Below are 26167 nucleotides of genomic sequence, written 5' to 3'. Positions count from 1 at the left end.
ATTTAGAGTGTCCAAAAAAATTTCTGAATATTTTAAGGCCAAAATATTTCATGAAAAATCAATATTTTTTGTTTTTTAGCCGTCGACTCGCATCTGCTACAGGCTGACTCTATCGCGTGATGGAGATCTTTCTCGAGGTATTCCGCCATGACTTATTGCGGTTTGGTGTTGTCGGGCAGAGATACTTGCCGACTGATAAGGTTGACAGAGTAGGCCTGACACAAGCAGTGAAATACATCAGGGGGGGTGTAACCTGCATTTTGTTACAGGGTTACTGTGTAGCATTACAGGTTTCGCCCTCATTAGAATGTATCCCCTTTATTTAAACCTCGTATTGTTTTATTATGACTACAAATCTGCCTTTCATTGGTTGATTGGCGACAGATGTCTTGTTGCTTGTCCAAGACGGCAAAAAATACAATACAATTATATATATTTTTTTTTAAAAAGAACACAAAAAATTAAATAAAAATAAATAAATAAAGGGCGACCCGGTAGTCAAGTGGTTAGCATGCCGGCTTCACAGTGCAGAGGCCGTGAGTTCAATACCCGGTCCGGCCTCCCTGCGAAGAGTTTGCATGTTCTCCCCGGGCCCGCGTGGGTTTTCTCCGGGTCCGCCGGTTTCCTCCCACGTTCCAAAAAACATGCATGGGAGGCTGATCGAACACTCTAAATTGTCCCTGGGTGTGAGTGTGAGAGTGACTGGTTGTTTGTCTCTGTGTGCCCTGCGATTGGCTGGCAACCAATTCAGGGTGTCCCCTGCCTAGTGCCCGAAGACAGCTGGGATTGGCTCCAGAATCCCCCACAACCTTAAAATAAATAAATAAATAAATAAATAAATAAATAAATAAATAAATAAATAAGCGTGGCGTTCCCCTCACAGAGGAGGATGCTGAGTGTTCGAATTAAATTCTTGTTCGTCTTTCCTGGTTCGGTTTTGTCAGAAGTTCAGTGATAAAAATATCAGTAACGACGATAGATGGTGAACAAAAAAATACTTTATTCTAATGAGACAGAAAAGGCACTTCTCGTCTCGGTGGGACGAAGACATGAGCACATGGACAAAGATAGAAAACAAAGAGAACGAGCTCCCGCTCTGACAAGTTTTTGAATGTCCACAGTGGCGATCTGTTGTCCAATCAGTTGCGGACAAGTCGATCTTCCCGTCCAATCGGTTACGAACAACTCTGTGTTGGGAGGGTCTTAGACTGGAGCCGTTGCGACAACTATTGAACTAATAAACTTGATAATTTTATTTAACTAAATTAGACGTGCAATAATCATAATGTGTACTAAGATAAACATGAAATAACATATGTTTACTAATCTAAACATGAAATAACGTAATATGTTTACTAATGTGCATAAACACTCTATCACTGAGAATCCAAAGGGCCACACGATTTTGGAAATGGGTCGTGAAAAATAAGCAATGGTGACATCTGGATCACAGTTTTTCTTGGATTTCAGACACGGATGAGATTTTTTTTTTTTTATCATTGTAAACTGGTAAAAATTTCTGAAGCATTTTACATTTAGTAAAAATAAATAAAATAACAGTGTGAGAAGAAATAACCCAATCAATCATTCGTCAGCGTCAAGCTTATTATTGTTCTGGCTGAAAACAAAAGCAGGGTGGATATCGGTGTATCAGTCACGCCTTAAAAATAACAAATATCCATTTGCACCTTTTTATGTTTAAAAAAAAAAGAAGTAGGGGTCAGTTAGAATGGCGTGTCTGCTATCTATCAAAAAAAAAAATCCTGGCAGGTTAAGTTCTTAGATTGGGCGCCAAAGTTGTGCTCATTCCTCAAACGTTGACTCAATGATAACAAATTGATGAGTCCAGTCTTTAAATTAAAAAAAAACGCCCATTTCCGAAAAGTGCAGTCAACTTGGGGTTTTTGTTTACTTGCCATACGTGTAAGACACCCTGCAAATATAAATAGAATGTGCATCTGATGTGGTTTCTCTTTTGACCGCGTTGGCGGAAGAAGAAGAAGAAGCAGAAAGACGATGGCGGGGGTAGGTAGCAGTGGGGGGTAAAAAAAAGTGTCAAAGCTCATTGCTCGGATGGGGACACAGGGCACACCGGTCCCGCTTTGAGGAGATTAGAGCGGGTTAGCTTTTGGAGGGACAAACTGGGTGAGAAGGAGGAAAAAAAAATATGAGAAGAAGGGGGAGGGGGGGTGAGGACACGAGGGAGCAGGGAAAATGCCCTAAATGGACAAACATTTTTGAAACTTCTCTGAGGATCGGAAACATACTGACGAGCGATAGGGATGCTAAATTAATGAACACATCTTCTCTCTCTCTGCCATGTGATTCATCGCCCGCAGGGACTCGCGCATCAGGGCAAAGGGGGGTTGATTCCCGAACCGTTCAACCGCTCCCAGGATGAGATGGTGATGTGTCTCATGTCTGGGATTCGTTGTATTTACCCATTTGGGCGTGACCAATTTGGAAATTAAACGATCATGGGCGAGCATCGGGATTTCGCGGCGACGGGAAAACTGTCAAGGCCACGCGAGTCCCCGCGGGAATCGTCTGCTCCTCGGGCGCCGTTTGTACTCGGCGGTTGGCGTTCGGAAGCTAAATGCTGAAATTAGGGCGGATTGGCTGAAATGATCGTTCATATTTTATCATGGGAGCAGAAATACAAAAATGAATTAAATTCACAATGCTTGGATTGGAATAAGGCAATAAATGTGATATGCGTTGGCCAATGAGAATGCAGCATCCACGTCACGTGACTCCATATGTTAGGACAAATTACACCATAAATCACCCGTGGACAAATTAGTAATAATGTTAAGAACTCATTCCATCATTTACAGGCTATTTGGAAATTGGAATTGTGCAAATCATCCCATTTCTGTTTCTCAATCATAATTATTCTCAGATTTTTGGATTCCTTCATGAAAGCAAACCGGCGAGCTATTGAGTTGAGCCAAAATACGACATTTCCACACATCCGCTTACACTTTGGGAAGCAATGATCAACATTTTCATTTACTCCTCCTTTTTTTCTCATTGTTTTCGAGAGCAAATCAGAAACTTAATCAGAATGGGAAATATATTTGTTAGATAAATTCCAGGAAAAAAAAACCTTCAAGTGGAATGTAGTCAAAGTTGAAGCAGCCTCAATAAGTGGAAGCGGACTTTGTAGTGGCGGCACTACTTTAATCAATACCAGAATTATTATGATTTTTTTTTTTGCAGATTGAATTAGCGACTGAATGCATTTTGGGTGTAATAGTTCATTGATATAAGTGTAAAATGCTACTTGACAGCAATATACAAGTTGAATGAAACAATGTCACAGGCAAGAAAGGGATGGCTATGCCATTCTTTTTAGTTTTTTTTACGGGTGTGTGAGTGAGGGAGATGCATTTTTGACAGTACGTTATGAAACGAGAGGTTCTTTGCGTCAATCAGTCCCCAAGAAGTACCGCATCTCTCGGTTCCATGCAAAATAAACATTCATCTGATTACTTGATGAATCAAAGAAATAGCCAACACAAAAAATATTCAACAGTTTCAGCCCGACATCCGATTAGAGCACTGCGATTAATCACGATCAGTCACTTTCCATGCCTTTTGTGAAACAAGGCACACATTCTGCATTCGAAAAACCAAACATAAAATAATCCACTAATCTCATTTTAATGACACATTTAATTGCAAGTGAAATCTGTGGCCTGTTTCGGGAAAAGACTAAATGGTTACTCTGTTACTGTCCGTCAATGGAAAAAAGGTACAGATTAATTGGAGCTTCTGCCATCTAGTGGACAAAATATTCATTGACCTGCCTGCAAGCTCCAAACTACAATCATTAGTTACACCTGCCCGATATTTTTATGATTTGTAGGTAGTCTACATGAGCAAGTATTGTAATGTAGTGTGTGGAAGTCTTGTAACGTGCTCGGTACCTGTCGGGCCCTATGAGCGGTCTCAATGCCACGAGCCTTAAGGCAGGCCAGCCCGCGGGCGTCTGGCAAGCATCCTAAATTCCAGTCGGACGTGGCGGCGCTGTCTATGAGCCACTGTAACAACACAGAGGAAAGGCGGATGATGGTCGTACCTGCCGGGCCACGTGTTGCATGGGCACGTCGTGCCTCTTCATGCAGGCTAGGCCACGATGGTCGGGTGGGTTTCCTATTTCATAGGTGGACGTGGCGGCACTGTCTATCCTCCACTGAGCGAGGCAGAGAGAGCACGCAAAACAAGATGTCAGGGTGAGTTTTTCGAAACTGAGGGAAGTAAATTGATGACTAGCTTTACAATGAAGATTGATGTGGATAACTTGTCCTGAGGTTATATAACTTTTTTTATCACTGTATCACTGGCCATATTACGTGCTCTCTTTCCCTTATATACATTTATAACTCAAGTTTAAGATATCTACTATTTCATTCTGACGACTCACAAATTAATCCAGTTCAAGTGACCATTTTCGCTTTAAGAGTTGACATGACATCTGAAAGGGGGCATATAAATGTATTGAATTGAGCTCAATTTCATATATCTCGAGGTATAGCAAATAGTATATGCCATGCCGTAAATCACCACCACTGTATCTTTACAATGATACCTTGTCAGCAACATCTGCTTCAATTGCCAGCTTCCTGAAGACGGCCTCCGCAATGGGGGACCTGCAGATGTTCCCTGTAAAATAAATTGTTGGACACAGGAGTGTCATAATCCTCACAATAGATTTCGGAGAAAATAAACGTGCAGTCTACTGGAACAATAATGGTTTTATTGATCGCATCAATTAAATTGCCGGATCATGGACATTGGACTTTCATAGCGATTACGACGGTGTTTTTTTTTTACTACTTTCGGTTCCTGGTTAAACTGAGGTTGATCCGGCGTTTTGACAAGAAAGAAAAAAAACAAATATTCACCGAATTTTAACCTTCATTGATGCTTGGTGGACGATGAAACATATGTTGTAATCATAATTAAAGTTTACTTGTCAGCCGTGGTTCGTTCCGTTTACGACATTAATGTGTATATACGAACACTCGGGAGCGCAAAAAAAGTTGAAACGAGTAAATTAAATATTGATAAACGTCTGTATATTCGATCATTGTGTTCTTGTATCCATGAAAAGTAGCATCTTACCCAGACATACAAACAGAACAGATTTACTGCTTGAAGCCGCCATTTTGCCATTGACGTACGGGTCCTATGTCGCCTTTTGGTATGGACATGGACAGCTCCACGCCTGAATAAAATTGGTTTGGGGAAAAATATATATATTATTATATAATTAATATTTTTTTCTAGCACTACTACTACGACTACTATTACTACTACTACTACTACTAATAATAATAATAATAATTATTATTATTATTATGACGATAATAATAATAATAATAATAATAATAATAATAATAATAATAATAATAATAATAATAATAATAATAATAATAATAATAATAATTCCCCTGACTCGCCACCAACCCGAAGATTTTGATAAATAAAAAAACATTCATACTATGGACAATTTAGATCAGAGTGGACGATGTCCTATGTCCCCTTGTCGTGTGGCCATGGACAGCCCCGTGCCTGAATATAAATGGTCTGAAAAAAAAATATTTTTATTCGACTACTACTACAACTACTACTACTACTACTACTACTACTACTACTACTACTACTACTACTACTAATAATAATAATAATAATAATAATAATTCACCAGACTCACCACCAGCGAGAACAGATAGATGAATAAAACCTCATTCATACTATAATTACTATTGATATAATACCACTGCCAAAAATAATCATCATCATAACTGTGATTTTCTCTCGAATTCCAAAAATATGAATGTCAGGTTTAGTCAAGACTCAAAAATCAATCAGAAATGTCCTAGCCTTCCCTGCGGTTTTTATTTATATATATATGTTTGGGCTGGTGGCGAGTTCAGGGAATACTCCAGCAGCCTCTGCACAACAACAGAACTAACAATACTTGTGTTAAGCAGATTCCTTACTTACAGACAGTGTATTGTCGGTGTTCAAATACCTGACATGTTTCGGCGACTACTTCCGCCTTCGTCAGAGTGTCACGGATGTTGCTCTGTTACTCTGACGAAGGCGGAAGTAGTCGCCGAAACATGTCAGGTATTTGAACACCGACAATACACTGTCTGTAAGTAAGGAATCTGCTTAACATTAGTTATCAAGTAGACAGGATGAATTTAGTAAAACAATAACAATACTTGTCTTTTTATTGTTAATTCCAAACCCAAAAATATACAGTGAGACCTCAACTTACAAACACCTCAATTTACAAACTTTTTGTCTTACAAACGTCAAATTTATGAAAATTAAACCTTATAATAAGCACTATTTTCATAATACCCACCCACCACGGCTGGCGGAGTGATCTTCGGCGGAAGCACACGACCGAACAGCACCAGAAGTCAAGTTACCAAGTCCTTATGGAAGGTGACTCTCCTTCCATAAGCCATCAACGACCATCAAAAAGGTAAATAAAACTTTATTTTACAGCACAGTTTATTTCTTTAATTACAGCCCTCATGTAATGCACCTCCCTTTCCAAACAGCAATTCCCTTTGACCTTCGACCTCCAACGCCATTCCATCAAGCCATAAATGACCATCACAAATGTAAATAAAGTGACTTTATGATACAATGCAGTGTATTTCTTTCATTACAATACAACAGCACATTTATTATACACAGAATAAGGTATGTTGTGTGTAGTTTTTGTAGGCTTATTTAGTTGAAAAGTATATTTTATGGAAACACGGGAACGGATTATTCCCATTTTAATGGTTTCCTATGGGATTTTTATTTTTGCGATACACACTTTTCGCCTTACACACTCTGTCTGGGAACCAATTAAGTTCGTAAGTTGAGGTCTCACTGTATTGTGGCGACAGTGTTGCGGTAATGGTGTCTGGAAATCATTCTGACAGTGACATCTTAGAACAAAGCAAGCCTGTCATTTCCAATCATTCAAATCTCAATTTTTAATTAGTCAGTCCCGGCGGTCGCGGAGCCTTCAGTGAGCTGAAATGCACATCTGGTAGTAAATAAAAAGCAGACAGAAGAAGTCTCAGAAGCGGGCACAAACAAGTGGAACTTTTATTTCCAATGTCAGAGGAACAAAGAGGAAAGAACATCCATTCGGAAGATCGACAACGTTAGTGCGTCGTGAAACAACAGTTGTTACGTATATTTGTTTTGTTTTTTTTTTGCCTTGGAACTTTCCCTTGTGTATTTTCAACCTCTTTATTCATCCACATAAGTGTCGTAGACTATTCACTTGCAGGATCAATTAGGAAAAAAAATGACGAATGGTCTTGCCACGACTGGAAGCCCATGCGTCAGAAGATGATTTCTTTTTTATTTTTCATTCATGTAGTCAGATGAGTCATCTACTTGTTGAACATGAATGATTTATTCGGAGCATATTGAAATATGATGCATGGTGGTAAAGAAAGTATTGCCTGTCAATTCCAAAATATTTCAATAATGACAATATATTTGGAAAACAGTACAGTCATTGTTAAAAAATGTTTGGAAGTTTCGATGCTTCATTGTAAAAAGTGTTTTTTTTAATTGTTATTTTTTTCTGTTTCTCTGCATCCCCCCCCCGTGTTTGTCATTCCAAATTGCATTATTAGCCGTTGGCGATTTAATAAAGAATCACCCGAGCACGACAGTAAAAACTTTTCATTCATGTGTCGAAGCAACGCGACAAAACACAACGGTTGTCATCACACAAGCAAAGTTGTTGTCGACGATACTGTAAAACAAATAAACGGCGACTAATTGATTGCGATGAGACCTTATTGATAGCAGTTAGCGCCCGCATGCATAATTAGCACTCATGAAACTACAGCATGCAAAAGATGCAGGCGGAAATTAGATGTTTTCATTTGCGAGACCTCTTCTTTAATTGAAGCGAACGCTTCCATTCACGCCTGGAGGATGGGTCTTAATTGCGGCGAATGACTCGGCGAAAAGAAAATCGTTTAGACGACGTCAAATGGGGGAATAAGTTCGTCAACGGGCGCAGAATTCGGCGGAGGAGCCGGCGCTCAGGGGAAAAGTAATTAATTAGCCTGACATGTTTGTGTTTTTGTGTTTATCCAGCGACTTCGCTCTTCTTTTGTCAAATAAGTCATCATGGTTATGTTTGATTGACAGAAAAAGTCGACAATCTACATAAGTGTTTCAACCTCAATTAAAGGACAACCGACGTCACTTTTTTGTTTCCCAACTGACATCAGAAAAACGTTTTATAGCATCTAAAATGCCCAAAAGTATGATATTTTAATCAAATGCAAAACACCTATAAAAATAACTTAAAGCACAGGTGTCAAAGTCAAGGCCCGCGGGCCAAATCCGGCCCGCCACATCATTTTTTTTCGGCCCGCGAAAGCATATCAAACTTGTTAAATTCCACGATGATTGCTAAAATCTGAGCGAAAATGTCATATTTTTGGATGTCAACCACAATAAAAGTCATTATTCTTGACTTCAGATTTGAAAACGAGTTATTCATTAATTTGCTGTGTGCCCTATATGTAATATTTGAAGGGATTTAAACATTCTAATGGGTTCCCCAAATTCATAACGGCCCTCGAGAGGAAACCATAACTACAATGTGGCCCGCGGCAAAAAATTACTTTGACACCCCTGACTTAAAGTGTCTAAAAAGTACTTCAATTTGAAACCGGAAGTGGCTAGTTTCAGAAGGTCCCGCCCCCTTGTTCGTGGTGTCATGCCAAGACGTCTCGCCTTGCTCGAGAATCAAAACAATGGCTTCAGAATCGGAAAAGATGCTTTCTTGTTACTCATCCAGTTATGAATATGATTCAAATAGTTCTGAAGAGGAAAGCATACATGTTTGCAATCGATTAAATAATTTATTCCGGGTTATTTTGATGCATCTGGAGAGAAATGTAGTGACAAACTCTTTAGTACTCACAGTACCCAAAAAAGGCAGAAGATGGCGACAAAGCTGCGTGGAAATTGTCTCCTGAGAAGTGTTGTCAGCGAATGTCAAATACACTGTAGAAGTCTTGATGCAACACACAACGATTCACGATGCATTTTGGGTACTTTGTTTGGTCTCAAAACATTGTGTTGATGGCGAAATTAGAAGGAAAACATAAATAATGCGATGGTGAATCGTTGTGTGTTGCACCAAGACTACGATTTGATACTAGTTGACACAAATTCCCAGCAGACAAATCAGCCCAATTCCAATGGAGCTTGGGCGTCATCTTGTGCATTTTCTGGGACGCTACATTGGAGTCCAGACGCCTCAAAATGATACAGAAGGACTTCTTTAATCGATTGAAAACATTTATGCTTTCCTCTTCAGAACTATTTGAATCATATTCATAACTGGATGAGTAACAAGAAAGCATCTTCTCCGAATCTGAAGCCATTGTTTTGATTCTCAAGCAAGGCAAGACGTCCTGATGTGACGTCACGAACAAGGGGGCGGGACCTTCTGAAACTTGCCATTTCTGAGGTCATTTTGAAGTAGTTTTGGGACACTTTAACTAATTTTTATTGGTGTTTTGCATTTGACTACAAATATCAGCCTGGGTGTTTTGGGTATTTTTGATGCTATAAAACGTTTTTCTGATGTCAGTTAGGAAACAAAAAATGGTGTCGGTTGTCCTTTAAACATACATTGCTTGACTATCCGCTTGCCCCAAGCTGCAACAAGAATGCTTCAAGCTTTGCCACATTTGTCCAATGAACACTTATAACTCCTTATCATCACAATAAAAAAACATTTAATAACACATTTTAATCAAAAGCATTTTTCTCACCTTATAAAATATTTCTACATACTTTGTTTTAAACATGGTCAGGATGGTAACTTCTGGGGTTTTATTTGTTTTTTGGTTTTGTGCATTCGGGGGCCACAAGTTGTCCACCACTGGTGGGGGCAAAAAAAAAAAAAAATCCAGTCCTTTTCGATATTCCAGAAAAAAAGGGGTTAGTTACGTTTCTTGGCGAGGCGCGCCTTCTGCCTGAGCTGCAGCGTCTTCAGCTCAGCCATGGTGAAGAAGGTCTTGTACAACCACACCACCTGTATTGATATTGTGGTATGTGGCTGTTTATTTGTTACTTGTAGTTAAATCTTACTGCTCAACTAAAAGAAAATTACATTTTATGTGCAACATATCAGCACTCACCACAATGATGACAGCGTTCATGAGCAATGGGATGGAGAAGACCAAAGATATAAACATACCCTTGGAATCAAAGTACTGGAACTCGGAAAACGACCTGCAAGAGGTTTCACTCATTCAAGAGGACCTTGGCATTATATAATATAATATTTTAAATATTACAATTACCTCCAGTTCATTGCTGCTAGCTCGTTTAAATATTCAGCGCTATACACCAAGACGACTGTGAGAAACCAAGAGGCATTGATGATTCGCTACTCATACACACCCGAGAACGAATACATTTACAGATATGTATCAGAATTAGTAACGATGCCCAAATTAAAACAATATCATGAGTGGTCCAATACATATGTCCACTTACTTATGAGTAGGAAGTGACAGATCTGTGCTCTGTAATATTTGCACGTCACCACAGTCAAGCAAAGACACGCCATGTGAAACACAACACCGCCGATAAGCCAAGGTTCTGACCACTTTACCTAAAAAAAGAAGGAAAAGTAATTCACAACGTTTTGGGGCGGTATACCAATGACTGTGCTAGCACGGCTACTATGAGAATAACCTACCGACATGAGAAACGTCCAAATGGATGTAATCCTTAAATTGCTAAACGCGTCGATCGGCACGGAACTGGCGTTCACGGGTTTAGGGGTTTCCATTCTCATAAAAATAAAAACACAGACTGTAGTGTAGCTGTAGCATGTAAACAAAACAAGATCTCCCAGTCGCACGGTTATGGCGTCACACCACATTCGCTCATTTGAATTAAACACAATCAAGTAATACATTTTGAAGTACATAGACCAGAGGATTGTAAAATAGATAGAAATAATTTATTTATATTTTAGAATTTATTATTTCATCACATTGTCTGAGAAAATAGTGCCTCTTATAACTACGTTTTATGAAAATAAATTGTAATACATTTTATGTGAATTAGACTTTATTACAAGAAACAAAAACAAAACAGTGGCACAAACAAGACAAATGTATAAATCAAAATCTCCAAATATTATATTATATGATAAAAACAAAGGCTTAATAATACAGAAAAATGACATTTTTTAAATCAAATCAAAATAACATGACGTCAACATTGTAATATAGTAAAACCTTGGTTTTTGAACATCTCGGTTGCATCAAATCTGTATCAGTTGGGCCTAAATTTAAACATCAAAATGTTTGACCAAATTGCTATACAGGATAGTATTCCATCTAATTTAAGTCAGCAAGCTCAATGCTAAAATTAAGAGTGAAACATCATAGGCAGGCTAACAGAAATTAGCATACAGGTCAACTGAATGAGAAGAGTTCAGGTTCTGTTCCTTGCATGGCTGAAGTCCGGCAGAAAGGTGGCGGCCACAGTGGCAGGCGTGGAGTAGCACAGAGCGAAATTGTACAGACCGAGCATGAGGCACTTCCATGTGGAGCGCAGCGCTTTGCCAACATTCTGTAAAACAAACGGATTATACGATTGATTCCTTTCAACGACAATGGCACAGTAGAGCTTGTTTACTGGGTTTTTCACTCAGCATGGGGTCATGGAAACACCATTGTTTCCAGTTGACCTCCTTCATGCAGGAAATGGTGCTCTGAAATGTGTGTGTAGTGTTTTTTTTTTTTGGTGGGAATCGCATCATTTGCAAAAATACCTCCAAATATCCTCAATGCATGATTAGCTGTCTGCAATAGAATTAGAAGAGTAAATATAGACAAACCTTCCTGACTCTTTTATGCTTCTCATCCTTCACTTCCTGCTCAATGAGCACCTGGTAGCGCTTGGCCCGGAAAGCCAAATGGAAGTGCTGTCGGCGTTGTTTGGTCTCCTCAAAATCAACATGTCGCTGGTACGAGGATGTTCCCGCCTCGTCGTCCATGTGTCTTAGCCTCTGTGGAGCGTTTTTGAGCTTCATGGTGGTTATGAGGGAGGTTGTCCAGAATCTTGGTGGTGGTAGAAAACAATTTCCTCAGCATGGGGGGGAGCTGTACAAGAGCTGGCGCCGGGCCCTTAAAGGTGCTCCTCCTCTTCCTTGTCCTTCTCATACATCCTTTGAACATTTGACATTTAAATCAGAATGAACCAATGAGTATATTGAGGACTTTTTTTCTGTGTGTGATTGCTTTAGTGAATTCTGCCTACCAACAAATGAGCGTAAATGATATTATATAGTATTTATTTTCAGATCCACCTATGAAATAATAGATCGAACGAATGTATATAGAACATAAGTTTCACTTTTTAAAAACTATTAATTCATTTACTGCCAGATGATGTGCAAAACTGTGTCTACTACAGTGCCAGGGTTTTTGTCATTTTCACTTAAATTGCAGGACCCAAAGAAGATATGAGTTTTAGGACTATATAAACATTGAAATCGGTGTAGGAAACCTTAGACTCTCTTCTTTCATCAGAAAAAAAACTGTTAATTGCTAAGTTATATGGGTCTGGAGTTATCTGAGCTTGAAATGGGGGTGGCTGGACAAAATACAATATATACATATTGATTTATATAGTGCTTTAACAACTGAAGCTGTAACAAAGCGCTAACATGGATCAAAGGCAAATTGTGCCCCCTCGTGGAAAGGAAAAACATTACCAGAGGTCTGACCAGCGCTTTATCGGACACATTTGGGAATGACGCTCCACGTCACACTTTTAAATTCCCCATTAAATTCGGGAATGGCAGTGAATGAGTTTATAAAATAAATCAACTTTTTTAGGACAGTCTATTTTTTTTTTGACGACCACCGATATATATATTTTTATTACGATTTTCATGCATAACACCAACACAAAATATGCATAAGAAGTGCTGGTGTTGTTTTTAATTTCTTTTTATTATTATTTTTTTGCTATTCTGGCAAATCCATAGGAGATTTTCTTTGATTAAGCCATTGAGGTCAGTATAACAGAGTGCTATTTATTAATTCTGACTTGAACAATGGCGTGAAAACAAAACTGGAATCGAGTTGAATTTCTGTTTTTATGTCTGTACATCGGTTGCGGTTCATTGTCCAATGTAGAGCTAAATGTGCAGAACGGATTTCGCTTTGGGCGAGTCTCGCAAGGCAAGAAACGTTTTCATTTTAAAGTCAAAGTCGACGGGGAGTTCGCTGGGGAGCTTATAGTCGCCTTTCATGAATGAGCTCAGGTAAGGGACAAGTGTGCAGTTTTCCTCAAAGGAAGCCAGTTTTTCTTTGTACATCTGTCGAGCGTCTTCTGTGAGGCTGTGGTTGAATGCTATCGGGAGGAAGAGGAGAAAAAAAATTGGAATACTGCTGTTTATTTGTGTTTTGTTATCTGTGTGTACCTTTCAGATGGAACGCCACATAATGGAGAGCCGATCGTTCCATATTGAAGAAGGGAAATTTGGGTTTCAGGCACCCGACAGCCGTCATGGCCTTGATAACCGAAACCGCCACACCCTGTAGAACAGCGGCAAAAAAAAAAAGCTCTCAAAACAAGTATCAAATCTTGACATGGTGACAGTTCAAAAGTGTTTCTCACCTGTTCTAGGTAGCCTAGCGTCGGGAGGGAAGTAAGCGGGATTGGCTCGCAAAGAGGAGGAACCTTACTGGGCAACTTAAGGTCCCAGTAGACTTCAGGTGCGCTTCAAAAAGTATCCCAGATACTCAAATGCCTTTTTCTAAGTAGCACCAAAAAATGTAATGTTTGTTCTTACCTCAGAAACATGTACTGCTTCTGCTTTGTCTCGCAAGTATAGAGTCGCTCTCTGTATTCTACGGCAAATTCCATGCTGCCATGTACCAGGGCCTCGTACCTTAACAGAGGAAAGCGCATCAAAGCAGGACTAAAAATAGTGTGGCGTGTCAAGTTAAATTTAAAGGACAACCGACATCACATTTTTGTTTCCTAACTGACATCAGAAAAACGTTTTATAGCATCAAAAATACCCAAAACACGCAGTATGATTATTCAAATGCAAAACATCAATAAAAATGACTTAAAGTGTCCAAAATCAGCAAAAAAAATTGAGCTGCGAATTGGGCATTTTCAATTCTGTGAGGAATGAATCAGCCCGTTTCCACAGGCTGATAAATTCCTTATATGGAGCTTTGTCGCCCTCTTCTGGCTCTTTTTGGTGCAACACAACGTTTTCAGACCAAACAAGCACAGCAAAATGCATTGACTGCTACAATGTGTCCTTTTTTCGGTCAGGGGCGTTCCTTCAGTGACGTCACGTATGGAAGAAAAGCCCATTGAGTATGTGCTTACCTTTCTTTGCCATCCAGATAAGTGACGGGGCAGAAACCTTTCATCTCAATCTGCTGAGGGAATCTGCTCTTCACTTCTGCTTCGGTTAGCTTTTTGGGTAGCAGTTCTGCTTCCGGGAGAGGGCGCGGGCAAAGGGGGCTGACAAATTGATCCGGACGGACAAGAAAGCTCTGCCACCAAATACAATTAACCCCATGACAAGGTTATTGTAGTGAACATAGAAAATTATTGCTATTAATTTTTTTTTTGAAGGCCTGACCTCCAAATGTTGCGTGCTACACATCTTGAAATATCGTCGATTGTATTCCGCGGCATACATCAGGGATGCAGTTTCGGAGCAGTCCACAAGGTGATTCTGCAGAGCGAGGCAGACGGGGCAATAATGGCCAAACTCCCCAATTTGACGCTGAAACTCTCGCGGTGTAACGCAAAGCCTGTTAATGCAACCGGCACGACCTGTATGAAAGAAAATACAGTTAAAATAAAACCAAGCTCATCCTTCCTTTTGCTCGTTCAGAACTTACCGCTTCTGGTTTTCTTCAGATAAGTGTGGATGTACTTCATGCTGATGCTGATCTCCTTGATCAGACCTTCCCAGATGTACCATTTACTCTTGAGGCCGTCCATTTGGATCCAGTTTTCATACTGTTGTTGAAAATGCAGCCTCATAAGATCCGCTTCCTGCTTGTAACAGGTGTTGCGGACGTGAAGGATCTCGGCGCTGTCGTGCATTAGGTGGGGCCTACAAAAACGGAGGTCAATGGACTATATGCATCAGTGCAGTTTTTTGTCGTTTGGTAGTTAGGAAGATTAGGTTTTCGTACTTGTTCTCCTCCATCTTAAGGGCGAGGCCTCGCTTTAGCACCTCTAGCGTATCCAGCTCCATTTCCACCACCATCATGGGGACGATGCTATTGTCCTGCATCAGTTCCGCTTGCTTCATGGTCATGGGAAAGCCATCCAACACATAACTGGAATAACGCAAAAACAGCGATTCGTGTATTCTTTCTTCTCTGCGAACAATGAATAATATTAGTGCCGTATAGATGAGTTGAGAAGAGCTGAAGCAGGTCGTTATAGAGCATAGTGGTCAATCTGTTTATATTGCTCCCGATTAGCTCATCAGAATAAGCAGCAAAAATGTCATTCAATTGATGTAGATTAACTCATTCACTGCCATTCAAAAATTCATTGAAAATATGACGTGGGGCGCTATTTCCGAATTTCTTCATTTTTTTTTCTTGCTTGGGTGCCGATAAAGCGCCGGTCAGACCTCTTGCAATGTTTTTCGCTTCCAGGAGGGGGCAGCAGTCCTCTTTTTTCCATGTTAGCGCTTTGTTCCAGCTTCAGCTGTTGTTAAAGCGCTATATAAACCAATATGTATGCATTGTATTTTGGACAGCCGCCCTCATTTCAAGCTGATATAACTCCAGACCCATACAATTTAGGAATTAACTCTTTTTTTTCTGATGAAAGAAGAGGGTCTAAAGTTTATTACGCTGCATTGAATGTTTATGTAGTCCTAAAGCTTAATATTCTGTGGGTCCTGGAATTCGCGTGACAATGACAAAAACCCTGGCACTGGAGTGGATACATTTTTGCAGTGAATGAGTTAAAATTAGCTAGATTTGAAACACAAACTTCAAGCCGAAATTACATGTGATTTTTTTTATTTACACACCCTTGCGTACTGCACACCAAGCTCATGAGCACCTTCTGCAGGCACTGGATGGCAAGTTCATCGGGTACCACCAGACCCTGGTTGAGATGCTGCTTCATCTGCACTGACAAGTCGCTATGCTCCTGTTCCACAAGTATGCGCCTCATCACGCCGCCGATAGACAACAGGTCCAAACCGTACTTCTGCGCAAACATGTTTGCCACTGCGTAAAACGGCAGGGAGTGTGAAAATACAATTGTTGACTCGACATAGTTTTTAGAGCAGTTAACAAAAATCAAAATAGTAAAATCAGATATCCAAAAACGAAGAAAAACTTACAATTAAACAACAATTTAATAATATAAAACAGTTAGGACAATAAAACTAAAACAATGGCGGGGCTCATGTTGAGCCGACAGCTAAAGAATAAAAATGTTTAACTCATTCACTGCCAGATGTGCAAAAATGTGACCACTCCAGTGCCAGGGTTTTTGTCATTGTCACTCGAATTCCAGGACCCACAGAATATTGAGTTTTAGGACTACATAAACAATCATTGCAGCGTAAAGAAACGTAGACTCTCTTCTTTCATCAGAAAAAAAGAGAGTTAATTCCTAAGTTATATGCGGGTGGAGTTATATGAGGTTGAAATGAGGGCAGATGTACAAAATACAACGCAATAGATATTGGTTTATATAGCGCTTTTACAACAGCTGAAGCTGGAACAAAAGCACTAACATGGGAAAACATGTGGAAGGGAAAAAAAAACATTTCCAGAGGTCTGGCCAGCGCTTTATCAGCACCCAATTAAAAAAAAAAAAAAAAAAAAAAAAAACGAACTAATTTGGGAATGGCGCGCTATGTGATTTTTTTATACGCATTTTCAATTCCCGAATAAATTTGTGAATGGCAGTGAATGAGTTAAGACACAGAGATGATGGGGGTTTGCCTAACATTAAATGGATGGTAATTCCAAAGGGAGCGATCAGAAAAACATGCTCGTAAAATTGAACCCAATGGCAGTAAATGCAATGAAAACATATGGGGGCCCCGAAATTGAACCCTGTGGAACACCATATAAAGACATCTTCAGGACTCACCGCTTGTTTTTCCGGATTTGGGTGGTCCGACGATGGCCAGTTTCAGAGGAAGCATAGGGGAAGGTTTTGACTGCCTGAGGTACTTCAAGGGGTTGAGTATAAATGTTTGCTGGTTCTTCTTGGAACCAAAAAAGTAGATATATTGGTTGAAGAGAACCGGAAAGGAGCTATCAAGAGGCCACAGAAGAGGTTGGATGAGGTCCCCTTCACTGTATCGCTGTGTGAATTGACAGAGAAAGATCGTAATTTCCTGTAGAACTTTTCATTTTCACGAGTTGCAAAATTGCTGGTACGTTTTTGTGAATTCTGTTATGTAATGTCATCTCCATTGGTGAAATTAACGTCTGGGGAACAGCCATTACAGCAATTTCCACATTGCAATTTTACCTGAACAGGGTCCATGCAGCCAAAGGCGCTGTGGAACTTATATGAGTAGAGCAGGAGCAGCTGTGCCAAGTTGTACGAAATTGGCTGGCATTTTTGGAAGAGCGACTCGCGGTTGGCGTGCAACGGCTCCACTTTCAGGAGGACCTGACGCCGTACGACGGGCGTTTTGCGGGACGCGTTGATTGATATCCTTGGAATTTTTAGTTCACTTAGAACCTCCTGCGTGTGTGAAAAAAAATATGTGGATGTTAGAGAAACTACCACAGTCTTGACGATATCATGTATCACGTTTACCAGCACGATAGCCATATTGTTTGAGTCTGCCACGTAACGTTCTTCAATTTCCATGTTCAGCCTCTCGGTAGTTGCTTCCTCTGCTTCGTCTTCCTCTTTGAACTCATCGTACCCTTCAATGGGATACTCTTCCTCCAGAATGGCCTCAATTTCATCCTCTATGTTTGCAGAGTCTTCGTCGTCTTCGTCTTCAGCCCGGCAACTAAACTAAGGTTTGTTACGGGGATTAAAATAATAAGAGTGACAGTATAGCTGATGAAATGGCTTACTTTTGCTGTGGCTGTTGAAGAGGCCGCTTTTTCCTCCATTAGCTCCGCCCTCCTTTTTGTAATATTCTCTTCCTGTATTTAAGACAGCTTTGTGTTGCACATATATGTCAATCCTACCTATCTATCTCTCTATCTATTGTACAGTGAGACCTCAACTTACAAACACCTCAATTTACAAACTTTTTGTCTTACAAACGTCAAATTTATGAAAATTAAACCTTATAATAAGCACTATTTTCATAATACACACCCACCACGGCTGGCGGAGTGATCTTCGGCGGAAGCACACGACTGAACAGCACCAGAGGTTAAGTTACCAACAGTCCTTATGGAAGGTGACTCTCCTTCCGTAAGCCATCAACGACCATCAAAAAGGTAAATAAAACTTTATTTGACAGCACAGTTTATTCCTTTAATTACAGTCCTCATGTAATGCGCCTCTCTTTCCAAACAGCAATTCCCTTTGACCTTTGACCTCCAACGCCATTCCATCAAGCCATAAATGACCATCACAAATGTAAATAAAGTGACTTTATGATACAATGCAGTGTATTTGTTTCATTACAATACAATTGCACATTTATTATACATAGAATAAGGTATGTTGTGTGTAGTTTTAAGGCTTATTTAGTTGAAAAGTATATTTTATGGAAACCCGGGAACGGATTATTCCCATTTTAATGGTTTCCTATGGGAATTTATTTTTCGAGATACATACTTTTCGCCTTACACACTCTGTCTGGGAACCAATTAAGGTCATAAGTTGAGGTCTCACTGTATATCTATTTACCCGAGCCTTGCTGTGTATCTCGCGGAGAACATCCAGCAACTTTTCACGTCGGTCGCAGTGATCCCGCCATCTTTGCCAGAATTTAGGCAAAAGGCGTGCCTGAATATCTTCCACTCCGGCCATTAATGTGACCACAGCATCAGGATAAAGCTGATGCTGCATCATGTGTTGCACTTCTTCTGTGTTATGAGGGAAATCCTCGAGAATGAATCCCGTAGACCTGAAATGAACACCCGTTGAAATCATCACTTATGAGGACAAATCAAAAATTGGCTGGCCGAGGTGTAACTGTCATAAAACGGTACATCTGTGTGTTTCTGTCACAGTTCGAGAGTGATGCATGTGTGTGTGTGTGCTGCGTTACATGTAAGGCTCCGTTTTCCAGTATGGATTGATGACTGTATCCAGGACATGTGAACTTAGTGGAAGGTCATCAACCAAGTAGGCTTTGATACCAATTTCCTCATCAGTAAGTCCCGCATCCTCCTAATGGACAAAATCCACACAATAAAAATCCATAAAAGCATTAAAACCAAATCGCATTTTCTGACAGTAGCTAAAAAGCTAACTTGCGTTACCTCCGGAGGTTCTTCACCTTGGGCCTCCTCGACGGCGGACTTCAAGCCCTTCAATTGCTCCTCCGTTGACTCGTCGGCGGGGATAACTCGATGTTTCATCTTTGGCATGATGAGAGTTTGAAGATGCTCACGGAATTGAATATGGAAAAGGCCAAGTTTCTTGGCTAACCACTCGCCTTGAGTGGTCTTGCCGGAACCTCTGCATCCCAGTACAAATATCCGCAGGGCAGGTGGCTGAAAGACGTGTGCGATAAAATGCGTTCAGGGGTTTCATACCTTTCCATCATTCAACTTGTACCTTGAGAAGCTTGGTATGTCCGACAAATTGCTCAGGAGAGAGCATGAAGACCTCCCTGGCATCCACACTGGAGAAATAGTAGACCTTTTCTCGATACTTGGCTGATATCTCGTCTGTGCAGGGTACCAGTGCATTCTGCTTGTTGAGGATCACCGGGCAAAAAATAAAAGTGTCGCCAAAAGATCTCTTGGAACTCGCTTCCCCTTGGGATTCTGACTTTTAGAGGAAGATAAAAAAGAATAAAAATAAGTTTGTTTTGTGTATAGTAGAAAAAAGATTTGGTGGAAATGTGTTGATAAAGCAGTAGAATACATTATGTGTCAGTACAGTGGAACTGGTCATATTATAGCAAATAATTTGAGTGAAAAACAGTGTAAATGGAGTATATTTTCGGCCTTTTAAGATGTGTAACTTTAATAATGTCAGTTTATAACGTCCGCGAATGACAGCGTAAAGTTGTCGCTAACCGCTAGCTAGTCTGCATGTTCAGTGACTTTCAATGTCAATTGTCCAATGAATGTACTTGTTTGGTGTTTACTTCACATTTTTGGGATATAAAGCAATGAAAAGCACACTGGTAGCTAAACGTATCTTTACCCACCTGGAAGGATTACAATTTGTTCTCACCATTGAATTAGCGAACCATGCTATACGAAATTAGCTAACTGTGTCTACTTTGTTGTAATAGCTAGTTCATTTACTCATTGGACTTGATTATTTATTTGAAGTGTGAAATGACCCCAAACTTGAAGGCATTTTCTGTCTTTTGTGATACATATGAACAGACAATGGCTATATTGGTCATCTCAACTCCCTCCCAGCCCTGCCCCCCCTACCCCTTCCCACTGCCACACTCATCGAAATCTGAGTACACGCTACACGCTGTACTATCATCCTGAACTCTATTTTTTTCTTGTTTTTTTTCTGCAAGACCTCACTTCAACCCTTTTTTTGGTTTGTTTGTTTTTGCATTACTACATTACGTCACTTTACATACGACACGACCTCACTTTACATTCAGAAATTACATGTATTGTCTGTTGTCAATTGGCTGTCTTTTTTTTAGCCATATTATAAGTGCCTTGCACGCTGTGTCCGAGAGGACATTAATTTCATATGTGCTGTATGTCATGCATATTAGCATATTTGACAATAAAGCTGACTTATACTTTGACTCAAGGGCTCAACATAGTAAAGGAGGATTGAGCAGATACTTGAGCTTCAGAATAGCCTGATTACTGACGTCTTCCCCCTCCTCCTGCTCTTCCTCTTCCTCCTCCTCCTCCTCAGCCGTGTCCTTGGAAGAGTCATCTTCTTCGTTGCCAACTTCCAGATTTGCGATGGCTTCAATATCTTCTGCTTCCTCATCCAAATCGACGGCGGAGAACTCTCTGGGCAAATAATTGAAGGGCTCTGCGGAACAATTAAATTTGGCAATTATGAAGGTTGTGTTACCTCAATGTGAAGACAATCAAAAGGAGCTCCACTTACTCTCCATGAGCTGGACAATCTCATCCAGAAGTTCTTGGGGGCTCCTGCTGGCGGTCTGCAGCACAGAGTGGCTTATACTGAGCGATAATTGCAGGCCTTCCCATTCTCTCGTAAACTGATTGTTCTCGGCTTTGAGCTCCGGTTGATCTGAAGAGTTGACGCGGTGAGGGGAGGAGTCAAAATCGGCAAATATTTTGTAAGATCAAATGAAATTATTGTCTTACCTTCGATGCTTTCTGTCTGTGGAGAGCCGGACTGATCTGCATTGTAAAAGAAGCTGTTAATAAACACCCATCTGTTCTTTTTGATGATAAATACCTGACACAAGACATCAAACTGAACACTACTTACTCTGATTCACCTCAGTGTGCATGAGACAGAAGAGGAAATCTGGATGGATCCCAGCTCGATGTAAAGCCTCCAACTGGGAGGCATTCCTTGGAAAGTTGTCAAGCACCCAGCCATTGCCCACATCAGCACCCACGCTGGAAGTTTCATTCTGTGACAATAAATACATAACACAAAAATGCAATGACGATTATGACACAGTGAAAAGGAATTGAAAAGAGGATGTACAGTGACACCTTGGCTTACGAACTTAATTGGTTCCCAGTGTGTAAGGCGAAAAGTGTGTATCCCAAAAATTAATTTCCCATAGGAAACCATTAAAATGAGAATAATCCGTTCCCAGGTCCCTATAAAACATAATTTTCTACTAAAGCCTTAAAACTACACAAAATATACCTTATTTTATGAATAATAAATGTGCTATGGTATTATAATTAAGGAAATAAACTTTACTGTATAATAAAGTCATTTTATTTCCCTTTGTGATGGTCGTTGATGGCTTGATGGAATGGAGTGGCCGTTTTCCTCAGCATTAAACACTTGATGAGGAACGTAACCTTCTTCTTTCACCATCTTGAGGAATTAGCTGGGTTGATAGCTTTTTGCATCAAGTGTACAGATGGCTTGTGCGGGTTGTTTGTGGAGCCTGATTGATGGGATATTTTAACCTTGTAGTCTACACTCTGCCTTTGATCTATCAAAGTTGAAACTCTCTCACCATCGTCGGCCTGTCTCTTTAATATTTAAACCACCTCCACTCACTGCTGCATTCTTGACCAATCACGTGGATTTAACCGAAGACGGGGCGGGGAATAGAGGACAAAACAGTCGGCTGCCATTTTGTTGTTAGAAGAATGGCCTCGTTCGCGAACGACACATCACTCATTGAGGCAGCTCCGTGTGTATCCCAAAAAAAGTTTGTATGCCAAGGTAAAATTTTCATAAATTAAACGTTCGTAAAGCGAAAAGTTCGTACGCCAAGGAGTTCGTAAACCGAGGTATCACTGTTTGTGTCTTTGCTTCAGCTCAATGGCCATTGTGCTACTCCTTCTGATGTGCCCATCTTGGCCACTAGGGGCAGCCAAACACAACCACACAGACACGGACGTCTAGCACTAAAATAAGCGTACTTCTCTGACAACTTTCATCAGAGCTTGCGCGTAGACTTCCTTGGCTGCATCTTGTTTTTTGGCCTCCTCCAGAGCGAGTTGCACAAGGGCCACCACTTCGGGATGATCTTCCGTCACTGAAGCCATTGGAAGAGGGTTGGAATGTTGTCCTCAGTACAGTTGAATTGATTACAACAAAATGTTTGTTTACCTTCCACAGCAGGGGTTCCATCTGTGGGCGCAAAATATCAAAATGTATGTGAGAAATGGTCACATTACTGTACCAAACTGCGAAAAGCGAGACAATAACATACCAGAACTGTGTTCATTTTGCTGCTTGGTCCTGATTTTGTCCATGGCAGCCTGCGTGCTGTCTTCTTTGACTTTGACCAGCCATTCTTCCTCCAGTTCAGCCACCAGAGGCTGCGCTAAGATCTCCAGCTCCAGGACGGACACGTTGTGCCTGGCGCCCATCAGTTTGGAAAGGTCGGGTCTCCCTGAAGCTTTTGTTCCAATAATGCAAACTCTACATGGTGGGCTTGGCATCGGGGGTAGTAAGTAGCGTCTGGGGTTGGTCGCAAATTTATCGTAGGCTTCTTGAGATGAAAGGATGTACATTTTGTCACGGAAACTGTGGAAAGGTTTCAAAGGACAGGTCGTCACAAGACAAATTCAACAAATTTCTCAAGGAACCACTCACTCCTCGAAAGAACCCTCACCCGACAGAGAATTCCGGTTTTCCAGGCACCAATAGTCCTTCTTTTAGTGCGACAGGACAACTTCGACCCCAGCGACTCCTTCTCCAGCGGAAGCCTGGGACCAACATCCTTGAAGAGGACATAAATCTCAAAAGATCCTCCTATAAACCAGAGGGGAGGCAGCATTGGGTTTGGAGTACATTGAGTAGCGGCTTGGTGGTCCAGTGGTTCCCTGTGTGGAGTTTCTCCGGGTACTCCAGATTCCTCCCACATTCCCAAAACATGCATCACAGGCTGATTGAACACTCAAAATTGTCCTTAGGTGTGAGTTGGAGCGTGGATGGTTGCTCGTCTATGTGTGACCTGTGATTGACTGCCAAGCGGTTCAGGGTGGCCCCACGGTCAACTACCCGAAGACAGTTGGGATTGGCTCTAGCAAGCTATGTTAGGTTCTCTTATGAGGTGATGCGGAAAATAGAAAATTGATGCATACAAATTTTGTGATTTTGTTTTTTTGTTGTTGTGACTTCAAGATAGCGCCACGAGAGTGCTTGTCTTTACAGCAGCACCTGTATTTTGTTTTTCTACTTCTTCTTTTTCTTTCCTCTTAGTTAAATTACTTTGCTGCTGTGAAATGCTAATGCTGTGAAGCCAATCCAATCCATTCTAATCTAATCTAATCTAATCTAATCTAATCTAATCTAATCTAATCTAATCTAATGGGCAGGTGTACATTAAGTATTCATAGCTCTTGTGCAAAACTTTTTTGATGCACCTTTGGCAGTAAACCAAACACATTTTCATGTGTTTGCATATGATAGAGCAAGTTTAGCACACCTAATTTTGGAAATATGGTAGAACAAAATGTGCACATATTTTCCAGATCTAAGGTACAGCAGACCCCAAATAACTAATTTACTCCTGACTTTTTTAGGCTAAATACAAAACAAATTGCTTTGGTAACCACTGCATTTGTTTATTATTTGAAAAACACTGTGCGGGACTGACCGTTTCAATATCTTCTGGCAACTCTTCATTCTGATGGAGGACCACCGGAACGGACACACGTTGTATGGCCATCGATCCCAAACGGGATAAAACAAACTAGAAAGCAAACAGGGACACATAGAAGTAACAAAATACTATTGAGACAAAGCGACTTACGATGAGCAACTCTTCCGGTGTGTCGCTTCCGTCCACCTCTAGAAGGTAAATAGGGTTGTGGTCCATCATGTAGTCCTGAACAATAACATGGATGTGTTCTAATACAATCGAGCTCCTTTTTTTTAACTTCTGATATATAAAATTCGTACCTCCAACGGTCTGAGGATGTTATCCTTATACGTGTTGATTCTGAGAGAAGTATTTCGGGACTGACGTTCCGGGATCCAAACCAGCTGGTCAATTGTGCACCTTTGGGGAGGTTGTTCCTCTTCTTCTTCATCTTCATCCTGCGAGGATGAAAACATCTGCGATTATTCACTGGAGATGCTGGATGTGGATTGTCCAATTGGTGAATGTTAATTTTTCGATCTTCTTATGAGGTTGAACAGATACCTGCGAGCCTTCTTCATCTTCCTCCTCCACTATGTCCTCGTCTATGAATCCCGTTACGTGGAACTCATTGTCCAATTTCCATTGATCTTGATTATACAAAAGACCCGTTAGCGGATGCTGCTTCTGACTTGACAGTCTCCGGACCAGGTCCTTGTCAGCACACTGATCAAAATAGCAGATTTTTGTTGTGTTATTACTGTTTTTGAAAACTCAAAGAGAGGCATAGCTAACCTTGATGTTGATAATAAAATCCGGCTTGAGTTTGAGCTCCCTGATCATTTCCATTTGCTCATCGACGCTAACATCTTCTTCTGACATGAACGGCAGACAGCTCAACACATAGCCTGTGATGAGTGATTTCAACAACGGGGTGTTAAAGTGTGCTGGAATATCAAGTTCACAAAGCCTTACCGTAATGCTCAACCTTTGTTGAGTTTAGCATATCGAGGATGAGCCGCAGGACCACATCTTCTGGGACACTTGCGCCGGCGTTTAGGATATCCAGGAGCTGTAAAATGTTCAGGTAAAGATATGTCACATGGTCTCCATTAGGCACTGCTAAAAACGGTTTATATATAGCATTACCTTAATGCCATCCTCTGTTTTATTTCTGATGTGGGAATCGAGCACCTCCGTGTCTGCAATTGGGAAGCAGTTGGAATGAATTGATAGGTGACATTTATAAAAAGTAGAGACAGAGACGAACGAAGCTTACCATCAATTAAAACGCAGCCCCAGGTCTCTGCAATTTTTTTGGCCAGGGTGGATTTGCCAACACCCTGCAACAACAGAAATTTAAAAAAAATTGTGATTGTGACGTCAATGCAAAAAGACATTCAGGGCGGACAAGTGCAGTTAAAAAAAAATCACTGTGCAAGTGGACCTCAATGTCCGCAGTGTATGTGTGGCATCATTTACCGGTCTTCCAACTACGAGGAAGCAGGTCGGTTTGGAAAGTAGACGCTGTCTCTCGGCGTCATCTTCAATGAGATTGTCCACTAGATCCATCCCTGTTTTATTGCCTAAAATAAACCATATACAGTAGATGGTGAATTGTGGCAATTAAATAGAGAGAAGTATACCCATTGTGAGAAACAGTCAATAATAAAATAACATTTAAGCTTTATCTTGAACACCCAT

The 26167-nt window shown here is 40.6% G+C and overlaps 4 protein-coding genes and 1 long non-coding RNA gene across 8 annotated transcripts in view; 1 reads left to right on the top strand and 4 right to left on the bottom strand.

Annotated features, from left to right (window-relative positions):
* Window positions 1-6071, bottom strand: part of acp1 (acid phosphatase 1) — a 29136-nt gene extending 23065 nt beyond the window's left edge. Inside the window, exons 1-4 of one of the 4 annotated variants that reach the window (XM_089022219.1) lie at window positions 6016-6071; window positions 5131-5233; window positions 4595-4668; window positions 4085-4198 (exon numbers count right to left, since the gene is read on the bottom strand). In XM_089022219.1, the coding sequence (XP_088878345.1) occupies window positions 4085-4198; window positions 4595-4668; window positions 5131-5173 (231 nt within the window). In that variant the 5' untranslated portion in view covers window positions 5174-5233; window positions 6016-6071. Of the gene's footprint in view, window positions 1-3932; window positions 4047-4084; window positions 4199-4594; window positions 4669-5130; window positions 5234-6015 lie in introns of all 4 variants that reach the window. The other 3 variants (XM_089022218.1, XM_089022216.1, XM_089022217.1) reach the window with 3 other exon arrangements.
* A 58-nt stretch (window positions 6072-6129) lies between these two features.
* On the top strand, window positions 6130-7644 carry LOC148883638 (uncharacterized). Its single transcript, XR_016118537.1, has 2 exons — window positions 6130-6508; window positions 6588-7644. It is a non-coding gene; the product is annotated as an uncharacterized LOC148883638 (long non-coding RNA).
* Window positions 7106-10943, bottom strand: tmem18 (transmembrane protein 18). The gene is made up of 5 exons (XM_089022633.1): window positions 10778-10943; window positions 10573-10690; window positions 10377-10431; window positions 10212-10305; window positions 7106-10105 (listed from the first exon to the last, which is right to left on the bottom strand). Exons 1-5 carry the CDS (start codon window positions 10874-10876, stop codon window positions 10013-10015), a joined length of 459 nt encoding a protein of 152 aa, XP_088878759.1. The 5' UTR covers window positions 10877-10943; the 3' UTR covers window positions 7106-10012.
* A 149-nt stretch (window positions 10944-11092) lies between these two features.
* On the bottom strand, window positions 11093-12202 carry LOC148883636 (uncharacterized). Its single transcript, XM_089022397.1, has 2 exons — window positions 11930-12202; window positions 11093-11661 (listed from the first exon to the last, which is right to left on the bottom strand). The coding sequence occupies exons 1-2, from the start codon at window positions 12122-12124 to the stop codon at window positions 11524-11526; spliced, it is 333 nt and encodes a 110-aa protein (XP_088878523.1). The 5' UTR covers window positions 12125-12202; the 3' UTR covers window positions 11093-11523.
* Window positions 12203-13077: 875 nt separating this feature from the next.
* On the bottom strand, window positions 13078-26035 carry ak9 (adenylate kinase 9). The gene is made up of 34 exons (XM_089021990.1): window positions 25946-26035; window positions 25743-25806; window positions 25613-25665; window positions 25439-25535; window positions 25259-25371; window positions 25028-25189; window positions 24784-24921; window positions 24635-24709; window positions 24479-24574; window positions 23492-23631; window positions 23087-23403; window positions 22984-23004; window positions 22794-22909; window positions 21667-21814; window positions 21540-21575; window positions 21316-21462; window positions 21068-21237; window positions 19825-20040; window positions 19527-19760; window positions 19313-19434; window positions 18949-19168; window positions 18159-18230; window positions 17890-18096; window positions 17596-17814; window positions 17209-17425; window positions 16130-16331; window positions 15273-15419; window positions 14973-15190; window positions 14708-14904; window positions 14449-14618; window positions 13895-13993; window positions 13720-13822; window positions 13523-13637; window positions 13078-13452 (listed from the first exon to the last, which is right to left on the bottom strand). The coding sequence occupies exons 1-34, from the start codon at window positions 26033-26035 to the stop codon at window positions 13238-13240; spliced, it is 4956 nt and encodes a 1651-aa protein (XP_088878116.1). The 3' UTR covers window positions 13078-13237.
* Between the last annotated feature and the right edge of the window lie 132 nt (window positions 26036-26167).

The sequence above is a fragment of the Hippocampus bargibanti genome, linkage group LG19 (genome assembly GCF_051943395.1).
Source record: "Hippocampus bargibanti isolate YZ-2025 linkage group LG19, ASM5194339v1, whole genome shotgun sequence".
NCBI classification, from domain to species: Eukaryota; Metazoa; Chordata; class Actinopteri; order Syngnathiformes; family Syngnathidae; genus Hippocampus; species Hippocampus bargibanti.
This window is presented reverse-complemented; position numbering and strand designations above follow the sequence as displayed.

Coding starts and splice junctions, on each gene's coding strand:
- LOC148883636 (XM_089022397.1), bottom strand. CDS start 12,124: ATGAAGCTCAAAAACGCTCCACAGAGGCTAAGACACATGGACGACGAG. Junction 11,662..11,929: donor AGCATAAAAGAGTCAGGAAG/GTTTGTCTATAT, acceptor TTTGTTTTACAG/AATGTTGGCAAAGCGCTGCG.
- tmem18 (XM_089022633.1), bottom strand. CDS start 10,876: ATGAGAATGGAAACCCCTAAACCCGTGAACGCCAGTTCCGTGCCGATC. Junction 10,432..10,572: donor CTGTCACTTCCTACTCATAA/GTAAGTGGACAT, acceptor GGTTTCTCACAG/TCGTCTTGGTGTATAGCGCT. Junction 10,306..10,376: donor CTAGCAGCAATGAACTGGAG/GTAATTGTAATA, acceptor AACCTCTTGCAG/GTCGTTTTCCGAGTTCCAGT.
- ak9 (XM_089021990.1), bottom strand. CDS start 26,035: ATGGATCTAGTGGACAATCTCATTGAAGATGACGCCGAGAGACAGCGT. Junction 25,666..25,742: donor GGGCTGCGTTTTAATTGATG/GTAAGCTTCGTT, acceptor TCCCAATTGCAG/ACACGGAGGTGCTCGATTCC. Junction 23,632..24,478: donor TGCCAGAAGATATTGAAACG/GTCAGTCCCGCA, acceptor TCTGGTTTATAG/GAGGATCTTTTGAGATTTAT.